The sequence below is a fragment of the Nelumbo lutea genome, chromosome 8, assembly GCF_056320005.1.
Source record: "Nelumbo lutea isolate HS-2025 chromosome 8, American lotus-T2T, whole genome shotgun sequence".
NCBI classification, from domain to species: Eukaryota; Viridiplantae; Streptophyta; class Magnoliopsida; order Proteales; family Nelumbonaceae; genus Nelumbo; species Nelumbo lutea.
The window spans coordinates 45,641,382-45,655,164 of NC_142691.1; the positions used below are offsets into that span (position 1 = coordinate 45,641,382).

At 38.6% G+C, this 13,783-nt stretch overlaps 2 protein-coding genes and 1 non-coding gene across 3 annotated transcripts; 2 read left to right on the forward strand and 1 right to left on the reverse strand.

The window, feature by feature from the left end:
• The first annotated feature begins 250 nt into the window (after positions 1–250).
• STP14 (sugar transporter 14) lies at positions 251–2,659 on the forward strand. The gene is made up of 4 exons (XM_088959015.1): positions 251–504; positions 928–1,250; positions 1,353–1,982; positions 2,074–2,659. Exons 1-4 carry the CDS (start codon positions 363–365, stop codon positions 2,509–2,511), a joined length of 1,533 nt encoding a protein of 510 aa, XP_088815141.1. The 5' UTR covers positions 251–362; the 3' UTR covers positions 2,512–2,659.
• Positions 2,660–8,283: 5,624 nt separating this feature from the next.
• LOC148843976 (uncharacterized) lies at positions 8,284–10,316 on the reverse strand. The gene is made up of 3 exons (XM_088959476.1): positions 9,900–10,316; positions 8,988–9,800; positions 8,284–8,544 (listed from the first exon to the last, which is right to left on the reverse strand). The coding sequence occupies exons 1-3, from the start codon at positions 10,314–10,316 to the stop codon at positions 8,284–8,286; spliced, it is 1,491 nt and encodes a 496-aa protein (XP_088815602.1).
• A 61-nt stretch (positions 10,317–10,377) lies between these two features.
• LOC148843977 (small nucleolar RNA R71) lies at positions 10,378–10,484 on the forward strand. The gene has a single exon (XR_016103966.1). It is a non-coding gene; the product is annotated as a small nucleolar RNA R71 (small nucleolar RNA).
• The last annotated feature ends 3,299 nt before the right edge of the window (positions 10,485–13,783 follow it).

Consider the following 13,783-nt stretch of genomic DNA (forward strand, 5'->3'; position numbering starts at 1 on the left):
TTGTTTGAAGCATCACAGAGGTGGGGACCAAAGCAATCAGTCAAATTTATATGGAAAATTAATAGAATATTGATCTTGTTTCCATATCAAATCTATACATTTCCTTTGTTTTTCTGCATCACTTTCAATCTATCAGTTTTTTATGTCATTTGTTTAATATTTTCTTATTGAAAATTTGTTTCTTTATCATGTGGGTCTTCTAGCCTCTGGGTTGACCGACTGTGGTCTTATAATTATCTCATTAGTAGCTGCCGTCTTTTCTTCTCTGAAACTTAAACAAGTAATTCTCTTCCTTCTTTAAGAGGTTCTGTGTGTGAATCAGAGGCAAATCTTTCTGACAGAAGGCTTGAAGTACATCGGCAATGGCAGGGAGTGCATTTGTTGACCCAGGAGCTGCAAAGAGGGCACCGTTTTATGACTACAAAATCACCAAAGCTTTTGTTTATGCCTGTTTCATTGCAGCGCTTGGAGGGTCTCTTTTTGGATACGATCTTGGTGTTTCTGGTATGTTTGACTTTCAATTGCAAATTGATTCTGTGGAAAGTTTTATGGTCAGGTTGGTTGAATTAATAAACAAAAAGAGCAGATTTCAAATCGTGGCATGCTTGATTTTTGTCTTCTTATTCTAGCAAGTTATTTGATCTGGGTTGTTTGATTTCCGGTTGCTATGTCAAGTTCATATCATATTTTTTCTTCACAATTTGTTGTTTGTTTGTGGAGATTATTTAGATGAGTGTATTATGAATTTATTATCAGTTCTGCAACTTCAGTAGAGAGAATGGGTCGAATTAAGATAATTTTCCCAGTTAGAATGTTGGTGCTAAACAGCAATAAGGAATGAATCAAATAACAGTATATTTCTACTTCACTACCACTCCCCCCAAATGAATCAGGTGTTATTTACAAAATGAATGTGATTTGGTTCAGGTGGGGTAACTTCCATGGATGACTTCTTGAAGAAATTCTTCCCAAACGTGTACAGAAGGAAGCAAGCACATCTCAAGGAGACTGATTACTGCAAATATGACAACCAGATTCTCACACTGTTCACATCCTCTCTCTACTTTGCTGGTCTTGTATCAACCTTTGGGGCTTCATGGGTGACCAGGGTCAAGGGAAGGAGAGCAAGCATCCTCTGTGGCTCTGTCAGCTTCTTCATCGGAGCAATCTTAAATGCATTTGCTGTCCACATTACAATGCTGATCTTAGGCCGAATTTTGCTTGGTGTAGGCATTGGGTTTGGCAACCAGGTGAACCACCAACTCTCAGCAGAATTGAATTTTTAGTGGTAGTATTCATTAGTTCTTTGCAGAAGCTTGACTTAGTTCTTGTTTTAATGTTTCATGTCATAGGCCGTTCCCCTTTACCTCTCAGAGACAGCACCGCCGAAGATCCGCGGAGCAGTTAACCAACTGTTCCAATTAACTACCTGCCTAGGGATTTTTGTGGCAAATGTCATAAACTACTTCACTGACAAAATCCATCCATGGGGATGGAGACTCTCTCTTGGTTTAGCTACTGTTCCAGCAGTTCTGATGTTCATTGGAGGTATTTTCCTTCCTGAGACCCCAAACAGCCTTGTAGAACAAGGCAGATTAGAAGAAGGAAGAAGGAATTTGGAGAAAATTAGAGGTACCCCAAATGTAGATGCTGAATTTGAGGATCTCAAAGATGCAAGTGAGGCAGCAAGGGCCATAAAGAACCCCTTCTACAACCTTCTCCAGCGAAAGTACCGCCCTCAACTGATAATAGGAGCTCTAGGCATCCCAGCATTCCAGCAGCTTACTGGAATGAATTCAATACTCTTCTATGCTCCTGTGATCTTTCAGAGCCTGGGCATGGGGTCAGGCACAGCTCTGTATTCATCCATGATTACCAGTGGAGCACTTTTTATTGCAACATTCTTCTCAATGTATCAAGTGGATAAGCGAGGCAGGCGGTTTCTCTTCATGGAAGCTGGCATCCAAATGATATCCTCCATGGTAATGTAATTGTCTTTTTTCCATTGCCTAATTCTCTGCATTTAACATAAAGAACTGAATCTGAATCAGTTGGGAACATCTGTTGTTGCAGCTGGTGGTGGCTATTGTTCTAGCACTGAAGTTTGGCCATGGAGTAACCCTCCCAATAGTGGATGCTGTCATCCTTGTGATCATGATTTGCTTGTTTGTTTTGGCTTATGGGTGGTCATGGGGCCCTCTGGGCTGGCTAGTCCCAAGTGAGCTCTTCCCACTGGAGATAAGGTCAGCTGGGCAGAGTGTGGTTGTCTGTGTAAACCTCTTCTTCACTGCCATGGTTGCACAGTGTTTCCTTGCGGCACTCTGCCACCTCCGTTATGGTATTTTCTTGCTGTTCGTGTGCTTGATTGTCGTCATGAGCTGCTTCATTTACTTTCTCCTACCAGAAACAAAACAAGTTCCAATAGAGGAGATAAGCTTTCTGTTCCAAAACCACTGGTTCTGGAAGAACATTGTCAATACACCAGATGAGAAGCCAGTGTCAGCTGCTTAGAAGATCCACCTGAAAACTAAGTAGAACAATAGAAAAGTGAATGAAAAAAAAAGAAGGGGATTGGTGGGTTATATGTCTCAAATCCAGTATATGTAGATTCTTCTTCAAAGGGGCAGATTAGAATTAGTATAAGACAAATTATTTCTCAGATGGATGTGCATTGCATTTTTTAGTTATTGCTATCTTTTGGTTAACCTGTAAATGCCAAACAGGCAAACACAGCCTAAATGATCCAATCCTTGATAATTCTTTGGGGTAGTGGGGCACACACATTGGGATTATAATTCACTGATCACTATGCCATCAATTGGCTTCTTCATCGGAGGGGCCATCATTACTTGGTGTAATGGTAAAATCTCAGGCTGACAAGCGATAAGAATGTGGGTTTAAGTCTGAGGATGACCACTTTGTGTGAAAAAATGCCAGGTTAAGACTATACCCTAATACTAAACAAAATGACAAAAGGACTTAGCCACTTTAACCCTCCCAAGGGTCCATATAACTTGGATTGGGCTTTTACCAAATTTGAATGGGCCTGACATGAAGCAGTGTAGAATGGTAACTCGGACAAACCTAGTTGCATCCTTATATGAGACTGTGTTATCTTCTGTATTGGTATGGATAGAAGAACCTCATTCTTGTCCTTCTTGGGTGCCGGGTGCCATCCCATTATTAGTTCAGCCACACATACACCGTTTCTAAGTGGTTTCTTTGCTCATCACTTCCTGCCTTATTCAAAAGTTCCATTTTGTTTCTTATAGCTTCTTTTAATTTATTTCGTTTTCCCCTTTTATAGAATTTGGGGTACATGGATATTTGAGGCAATGTTCAAAGTATTAATATGTATCGCACCGTATTATACAAATATATATATATATATATATATATATATATATATATATATATATATATATATATTAGTTTTCAGGGTAATCGATACACTAAATACAAGGATTTATGACAAATGGCCATGTTCAATGGTTAATACCCTTCCCAGAGATGGCGTAGTTTAAAGCTTGAAGACCAAACCAATTTCAATCCGTGAATAACACCCCTTTGAATCGTGCAATACACAATATGCAAATTTTTTTGAGTGTTCTACATTCCAATATAATATACCTTTCTCGGCCTTTTGGCTAAGTACATACCAATACTTTGAATCATTATTTGAGGGTTGTAGTCTGAAATGTTTTGCCTAAAATTATGATTGCTAACTTTCTTACACTATTTTATTCATTCTTCATGTCAACTGCTTTTAGTTGTTTCTGTCTTTAGCAGATTATGAATATCCATGAACTTAGAAGGATCAAGTATTAATTCTCTTATATATCTCATAGATATAACAAAATGTTGCTTCGTTTCTGAAAAGATGGTGCAATTTCATCTTATAAGATTGCATTACCCTAAAATAGACCTGTTTATGGGCCAGGTTTGGGCTTAGATTTTGCTAAAATTTCAATGGGCCTGGCCTTAAGGCCAAGCCTGATGCAGTGTAGAGTCACGCCCAAAGGTCTATATCTAAAGCATTTATTAATGTTCTTTGGAGAGTTTTTCAACTGGCTTTTCAGGTCTATACCTTTTCAAGTGGACAAGATGATCGTTATGACAAGTTGAGCAAAGAGCTGGCTCATGAAATAGAGACTATTCCTCAACACAAGTAATATAAACCCTTCAAGCACTTCATTAACGGATGAGCGCGTATCTCATACTTAAGCAATATAGATCCGTTAGATTAGAACTGCTTTGTCACACCAATGCAAGTATTGTCATGCGGATTGTTTGTTCAGCATCAGATTTTATAAACTTAATAGTTCCATGTAAGGATATTTAGAGAAAGTTAAATGTCAACCAAGGACCAGCATACAGCTACAAATACAAGTGTATGATGTTAGTAAACCAAGGGATCATGGTTTCGATGAAGGGCACAAAGCTAATCTCAGGCCCATGTGCTCTATATAAAACACTATTTTTTCTGGCCTTCTATTTCGATTCTTTGATTGTTCTCCCCTACATATTTGATGTTGCTCGCATCTTGTTAGCAAATCCCACTTTTGATAACTTTAATTCTGATTCATCACTCTTAATAATTTGTCATCCTTGGTTCCTTATATCTCCTCTTGCTTATCACTCAAATTAGATCTACATTTTGGAAAACACCATCATTTATTTTATGATATAAGCAAAATCTACGATGTAGAAAATGCACTACAAAGCAAAAATGTGAACCAATTATAAAGCGAGATGTCATAGTTGACATCTTTAATGTGATTCGTATCTATACCTTATAAAATGTGAACAAATAAAAATATTTAGGATGCATTTTGCATTGTCTATTTTAAGGACTTATCTCCTTTTTGTAGTTAAAAACGTTGTATTCATAGACGCATTTTAACTGTAAAAAGAAGATAAATCTGTAAATTAAGGAATGTCAAATGCATCCTTAACGTGATTGGTTAATATCGAGATTTAAAGTGTTGCAAATATTCTTTTTTGTTGCACCATAGTAGGTCTAGTATAAGAGAATTGAGTTCCCAATTTCATTATGGGGAGTAGAAGTAAGCTACCTGCCAATTTCTTCTTGTTCTTCAAGTAAAGGATAGGGAATTTTCTTATCGATTAAGAAAAAAGCGATGCATAAAGCCCTTATCTTGGTTTCAAGAACTTTAATTTTCTAAAACGTTGCTTTCAGTTTTCAAAAGCAACAATGCGAATTGCATAACAAACCACTTTAATGCTTCTCTAGACACAGTTAAAAGATACTCTTGAATCTTTCGGCCATACAATACAAGCATTGACAATTCTGGTTTAGGGGAAAACTTTTAAGTTGTTACAAAATTTTGAAATTTGAAGTAAGTAGTAATAAGTAGAACAGATTGACTCAATTTTGGTTAGATAGATTTGTTCATTATAGAGTCGACAAAAAAAAAGTACAATTCCTCTGTGGCAAAATTTTTATCCAAGGTAGTCGATCCGTGGAGGGGGTGAACTGGATTGTTAAAAAACCTTCCCCCTTGACCTGAGCCCTTCTATAGAAAACCTATACAATACCAATCAATGTCAATAGTGACATCTCATTTTGTGCCTCGACTATCAAAGGCGGTTGACTTTTAGAATGAGTAATTAACTAATGAATAGCGTCCACTTAATACATGCCTCATCTGTCAAAGTGGCCGACTCACTATTTAGGACGATCGAATCCCCATTGTTCCAAACATTAAAACCATGCATAGATTGATTCCACTGATCCAAAAAACAATTAGTCGCTAAGATTCATTAATATTGTGTGCATTCCAAGCTTATTATTTACAATAAGCCCTAGATAAAAAATAACAAAATGAGAATTTCTTAGACTGATTCATCATTTTCTTCTTCTTTTAGTTCAAGGTAGCTAAGACTTCTTTATGGAGATTCATCATAGATTCATTGTTGTCCAATACTTCCATACTATCTTTGCTTCATCTAGCATTTGTTAATTATTTTTAGATCAATAGAGATAGTCGCACACTTAGCACGAACCATTAGCATTCTCAATATGTTTGTAATCATCAAAACACATAGGGTTAAAAGAAAACTTGAAATACTTGCAAAGAAAAGGAAGTTAATTAAGGTCACCAACTAATGCGTATAGATTACACTAGCAAGTGCACTAGTCGACCAAGTAATATAATGATGAGTAGAGTATCGTTCCCACGAGGATTGATCCAACAACTATTAGTACTGAATCAGCCTTTAGTTATCTGATAAACCGAAAAATTAAACAAAGGAAAACCTAACTCCTAACTAGCAAATTACCCTAAGCAGTTTTGGATCAGACCACTTTCAATGATAAGAAGAATTACTACATGAAAGAACTAGTAGAGTCGATTTAGCACTTAAGTCTTTCAGCAACCCAACCGAAGTGAATTCAGTCTTGGGTTGGCAAAACCCTAATTTTATGAGCAGCCTCTCTCGAGCACAACCCACTCTATCCATGAGCAATAATTCCTATATTTCTATCAGAAATTTAATCACCATAGATGCATTAAGAACCTAGAATTCGAAGGTCACCAATTCAGGTATGGATAGATGCCAAACGAACCATGTAAATTATCTCTAAGATGCATTCAATCCGTTTTCTTGATTAGATCATCTAATTACCTAAACCCTTTATCAAGTAATTCAAGCAATCCAAGAAACAAAAATAATTCGGCCAAGATTATTCTATTAATAAAAAACCCTAATTAAGAAATCCCAAGAATAAATCACAACCAATCGGATTTGCTAAAATATTAATTATATATCAGATTCGAAGTCCATCATGGTTCGCATAAAAGAAAGAAGAAAAGAAAGATTCAATAAAGAAACATCAAGAAACCCTAACCGAATCTCGGTTACCAAATTGCAGAATCAAAGAAGAAGACAACCTAAGATTTCTGCATCAATCTTCGACCTCCTCTTCAATTCGCATTCAACAACCTTCTCTCTTCTCTAGTCGTTCTTCTTCTTCTTCTTTGGTTTTGTCTTCAGGGGTCTGAACCCTAATTTATTCTTTTTCTTTTCTTTTTATACTCTTCTCTTCAACCTTTTTCTTCTCTAAATTTGGCTGCCTTTTTGGAGCCTACCTAGGGCTGCGGTTGGGCTGCTGTTCTTGGTTGGCCGAACTGTTGTTGGGCTGTTCTCCTCGATGGGCTGAATTTCTGTTCTCCCATAAGGTTTCGGTTGGACTGCAGTGGGGCCTTTCTCCTTGGTGGCTTCAGTGCTTCCCATGGGGTTTCGGTTGGGCTTTTCTTCTTGATGGGCTGAAGTATGCTCTCTTCACCCTAGATTGTCTCAAACTCTTAATTTTCCTAGAATTATGCTCAATTAGGGTAAAAATCATTGTAAAACATCACTAAAACCAGGTATAAAGTAATAAAAATAATTTGTAGCATGCGCACATATCAAACTCCCCCACACTTAAGCTTTTGCTTGTCCTCAAGCAAAGATATTATCCATAAATTGATCATTCTCCAAATTATTACCATCTATCGAATGAATTTTAGGATGAGAATGCATTAAGTGGTCAGGAAACCTGCATAAACATTCTAATTCATCCCCATGACTAGCCACTCTTACCACCTACATGAGAACAAAGGAAGGGAGAACATGAGATTCTTCATGCTCCAGCACTCAATTCCGTTCAATATGTATAGCAGCTCCTTGACCGCCATAATTAACCATCACCTTGAGCTTGGTCTTAAATCTTATCAATGCATTAAATTGAATTTCCAACTATATTTTTGTCCCCTTGAACCTCAATCGTCACCGAGTTCTTTTCTTTCTTTTTTTTAGTGTGAGTGCATTTTATGCTCCATCTCACATGGGTTACAGGCTAGAGGCAGATAACAATACTCATATTTCAAGTTGCTAGTTTTAATATTCAGCTTGAAATAGCGGAGTTGGAACTAAACTCATATCATAAACCGCTAGTTTTACCATTCAGTTCATGACTGTGGAGTAGTTCAGACTTTGTCCCTATCTCTTCTTCTCTTTTCTTCTTTTTTTTTTCTTTGAATCACATGCTGGAGTTCATGCATTAACAGTACATGATGTGCACTAATGGCTCGAGTTTCATTCGAACTTCAATCAAGAACTCTATACACATGGATAGAGTTAGTGCTGGTCATGATGAAGGTCCTATTCGGCTTCCTTAACCTCATGTATTATGATAAAATTGGATGATTCACAGGAATAAATTTTAGCACTTAAAAGTGATTTCCTTCAACTTCATCGTATTCCCTCTTGGAATTCATCTTATAGATAGCAACAATTTTCAGGGGAATTCCAGTTTACGCAGTCTATCAATGCATTTATGTATTGGGGTGATTGAGGTGCACAACTACAACCTCCCCCACACTTAACATGAACATTGCCCTCAATGTTCATAGATATAGAATGTGAAGATGAATTCAGCAATGAGGGTAGTGGGATTTCAAGCAATAAAAGGGGTTTAGAGAACTTCCTTGAAGAGCGTTCTGCAATCATGGAATGGGCTCCTTCGTTTTGACCCTTTAGCTGCCACGGATCAAAAGAAACTAGGAGAATGAGAGAATGAGAAACACTAGGTGTAATCAGCAATCTACGAAATTCAAATCCTAGAAAGAAAACTCAAATGATACAAAAAAAGAAAAACAGAAAAACAAATAAAAATAAGAACTACTTATCAGCATTGGGTTGCCTCCCACTAAGCGCTTGTTTTCTGTCTGAAGCTCGACTGTCCGACATGATAAATGAACATCTAGGTACATAGTTGATGGGGTAGGCAATGCTCCATCCGCTATATATGGTTTGAGGTGCTGACCATTGACTTGAAAACATCCACCAACCTCATCATCAGTGACATCTATCATATAACATGAATCATCACTAGAAGATGCATGTTTCATAGCATCAGACATTTTAAAAGTTACTTCCTCATCTTGAATCCTAAGGCGGAGTTGTCCTTGTTGGACATTAACCATTTCCCTTCCTGTAGCTAGGAAGGGTCGCCCTAGGATAAGTGGGACGTCAATGTCCCCTTCCATGTCTAAAACTATGAAATCCACAGGAAAAATGAATTTGTCAACTTTAACAAGTTCATCTTCTACGATTACCCTAGGATGCTTGATGGACCTATCAGCTAATTGTAATGCAACTCTAGTGGGTTGGGGTTCACCCAACCCTAATTTCTTAAAATCTGAATATATACTAGCTCCTAAATCACACAATGCCTTATTAATTTTCAAACTGCCTATAGTGCAAGGAATAGTGAAACTCCCTAGATCTTTCAGTTTTTGAGGCAGCTTGTTAAGGAGGATTGCTGAGCATTCTTCATTCAATGCAACTATAGTCACGTCTCCTAGTTTCCTTTTGTTTGCCAAGATTTCCTTCAGGAACTTTGCATAGTGTGGCATTTGGGATAAAGCATCTGCAAAAGGAATGTTAATTTGTAAACTCTTACAAATTTTAAGAAACTTACCAAATTCCTTTTCCAATTTGTGTTGCTTTAGCCTATTCGGAAATGGTACTTGTGGTTGTTGACTTTTCTCTTTCTTTGAATCAGATTGCTCTTCCTCCTTTTCGATTTCTAGGGTTGCGCTCACCTTGCCTTCTTTCCTTGCTTTCTTCTCCACCTCTTGCAGCTCCTTACCACTCCTCAATGTAATGGACAACACCTGTTCTCTTGGATTTGCTTCGGTATTGCTGGGTAAAGCACCTTGGACTCTAGAAGATATCATCTGTGCCAACTGTACCACTTGAGTCTCCAAATTCTTGATTGATGCTTCTTGGTTCTAAAATCTCGTTTCAACATTTTTTATGAACTTGGTCATCAGCTCCTCTAGATTAGCTTTCTTTTCTAACTGATTGAAGTTTTAGGGAAAGGGGTTCACTGCATTTTGATTTTGCCAAGACAGATTGGGGTGATTCCTCCATCCGGGGTTGAATGCACGAGGGTACTGATTACGTTGCTGCCTTTGCAAATTACCAACAAAATCTACTTGCTCAGGGGACTGCATGAACTGATTTCCAACTTGACATTTGGTGCTGATATGATCTCCCCTACACCATTCATAAGCTATGGTCTGAACATGCATGGCTGCCAACTGCATTTCATCTATCTTCTTGCTGAGGGCACTGATTTGTGCAGATAGTGTTGTATAGGTGTCTACATTATGAAGACCGAGCTGTCTCCTAACTTGGGCACTCTCAGAATGCCACTGATAGTTGTTTACAACCATCTCCTCAATGAGTGCATGGGCAACTTCAGGGGTCTTGTTATTAATGGATCCCCCAACTGCAGCATCCATGATAGTCTTATTTACTTCGGTCAACCCATTATAAAATGTTTGAACTTGCAGCCATACGAGAAGTCCATGATGAGAGACCTTCCTCAATAGTTCCTTGTAACACTCCCATGATTCATACAATGATTCCTTGTCCTATTGATAAAAGGTGGTGATATCATTCCTCATCTTTGTAGTCTTGGACAGAGGAAAATACTTGGATAGGAAGCGACTGGCCATTTCATCACAAGTAGAGATCGATCCAGTTGGTAGAAATTTCAGCCACATCTTAGCCTTGTCCTTAAATGAGAATGAAAACAACCTGAGCCACACCACATCATCACTAACCCCATTGTACTTGAATGTGTCACATATTTCCAAGAAGTTGGCGATGTGAGTGTTTGGATCTTCATGAGCCAAGCCGCAGAACTGAATTGTATTCTGAATCATCTGAATGATTGCTGGTTTGATCTCGAAGTTGTTGGCAGCAATTGTTGGTCTCACAATGCTCGAGGCTGCCCTAGTGAGGGTTGGCTTGGCATAATCCATCATGGTCTTCTGTTCGGCCATCTCCGCACTTTTAGCTCTCACTTGCTTAGAAGCTCTGAGGTGGCGATGGAGAGTTCGCTCAATCTCAGGATCATAGATGATGCTCTCCTTTTCACTTTTGCATAGCATAAACTGTACAAGTCAAAGTCATAAAGAAACTAATACACACATATCATAAACATAATGTACAAAATCAGATTAACAATGATTGATGGTTCCTAATATTGTTGTGATAAATCCCCAACAACGGCGCCAAAAACTTGATGCATATAATTTACACTAGCAAGTGCACTAGCCGATCAAGTAATATAATGATGAGTATAGTATCATTCTCACGAGGATTGGTCCAACATCTACTAGAACTGAATCAGCCTTTAGTTATCTGATAAACCGAAAAATTAAACAAAGAAAAACCTAACTCCTAACTAACAAATTACCCTAAGCAGTTTCGGATCAGACCACTTTCAAAGATAAGAAGAATTACTGCATGCAAGAACTAGCAGAACCGGTTTAGCACTTCAGCAGCCCAACCAAAGTGAATTGAGTCTTGGGTTGGCGAAACCTTAATTTTATGAGCAACCTCTCTCGAGCACAACCCACTCTATTTATGAGCAATAATTCCTATATTTATATCAGAAATTTTGAAAGAATGGTAGGATCCATCGAATATATGCCATCAAGGTTGCAGAAGGGGTGGGTGAATTTCAAAAATTTTCCTACCTATTTCCAACTGGGAATCATATTCCCTAAATTTAGAATACAATATTCAAGGATCCTACTTGAACTATAATTGAACCAAATCTGAACCAAAAGACAAGGGAGGAATTATACCTGATCCAGAGAAGCAATATCTCCCAAAGTTGGTGTTCACGCCCAAAGAGGACACCAAGATCCGCTCCTGCTAAAGATGACATAGCAATGTGTGGAACAGAACCAGCAGAGTGCGTCCTACACACTGAATCCTTCACAAGAATCCTCTGGAAACACTAAGCACCGAATCTTTTTAGTTCTTTATGCAAAACTGATATCAAGAACTGATTTCTTGATTTCTTTTCTTCAAAGATTGAATCTTTTCAGAGAATGGTGGTGGCTGGCGGAGAACTCCTGAGATGAAGATGGCGAAAATTACTTCTCTTCTCTCTGGACTGTATGAGATCCTATCTCAATTCGCAGGATGATTTCTTGCACCAAAAAACCCTAGGTTCAAATTTTGTTCTCTCTCTTAAGGTTTCTCCTCTTTTCTTCTTGATTAATAAATCTCCTAATTAGGAGTTATCCCAATCCAAATCAGCATTTGGATAGGGGATGACCTTAATCCTATCTACAGATTAGGTTAGATAACTCCTGACCTTATCAGGACATTAACATATTCAAATCTGATTTGAATTTGGTCTCCTAGAGTGGATTAGGTTAAAGGCCCAATCCTTTTGCTAACCGTAATCTCAGATCCGCCCCTTAAGTGAGTGATCATATCAGCTCAGTTCGAAATGGGCTTTTGGCCCATTAAATAATCAATGCTTAATTAGTTTCCAATCTGCTGCCCAGTTGGGCTTCTTTGTATGGCGTGGGACCCAAGCATTGATCTACACACTAGCCATATGGGCTCGGCCCAGCCTTCATTACAAGGCCTAGCCGAATTCACTGAGAAGCCCAGTGAACCCCTAAGCCCATCATATGGACCCTATGGACCCAACACTTACATTAAGTGGTACCTGGGCCAAGCCATCTTATAAAAACCCAGGGACTGTGGGCAGGTGAAAGATTAGCCCATCAGGTATTATCCTAAATGGCCTTACACTTCACCTCTCAGCCCTTAATGATCAAGCACTACCTGACAAGAGAGGACCTCTCCCTCGGATGCAAGGAACAATGCTGCATTCTCCACTCACATGGATCCCGGGAATTAAAACCATTTGCAAACATTTTGAAACCATACTTAAATATATATCATATATATAGATTTTGCAAAAACAAAATTCCAACGATTGAAATCAATTGCCGGTAGTTTGGTTTCCATTAGAGAGAGTGCATTCCTGATCATTACCTTTGTCTAACAAAGGGGCTGATCCTGTCACTATGATCACCCACTCAGATGAATTCTCAAACTGCCCCAACATGCCTTGGTTTTAATTTCTGCTAAGGATCTCACTGATTGGCATATCAAAGACAACTCAATCCAACACCTAGTGAAGTATCATAATCGAGTCTAGGGGTCAGGTGTAATTTTTCAGTTTTGCCCATCTGCCTCCAAGGTCTAGGGCAATACTAGAAATCTGGTCTGGTTCAAGGATTCGAGCAATCCTATACTGCATGTGCCTTGGGTCTTACCCTGGTGGCCAAGACAAGCCATCCCAACACTTAGTGGCACACTACTATCAGCCTTGGCTGGATAAATCTCCCTAGATTTATCTAATGGCTGTGAACATTTAAAACTAATACGAGTCTCAATAAGTGTCCAGTTTTAGGGTCTTACACAGAATCAAACCAAACAACATGAATCAAACATGCACTTTATTTATTTACACTAAAAGTCAAAAGTACATCAAATCAGATTGAAGCTAAGGGCATACAAAACTGTCTAATAGCTCCCACTTGCACTTAGGTCCAATTTGGTACAAGCCGGAGTCCCATACTTTCCACATGTTTCTCAAACACGTTTTGTGTCAGTGGCATAGTTAATGGGTCTGCCACATTATCCACTGATGCTACCTTCTGAATCAGGACGTCCCCTCTACCAACGATCTCCTGCAGTACGTGGTACTTCCTCTCGATGTGCTTTGACTTTGAGTGGGCCCTCGGCTCTTTAGCCTGGGCGATCACTCCATTGTTGTCACACAACAATGGGATGAGTGATGTGTTGGATGAAATCACTCCCAATTCGTGAACGGATTTCTTCATCAACACGACTTCCTTGGCAGCTTTACTTGCTGCAATGTACTCGG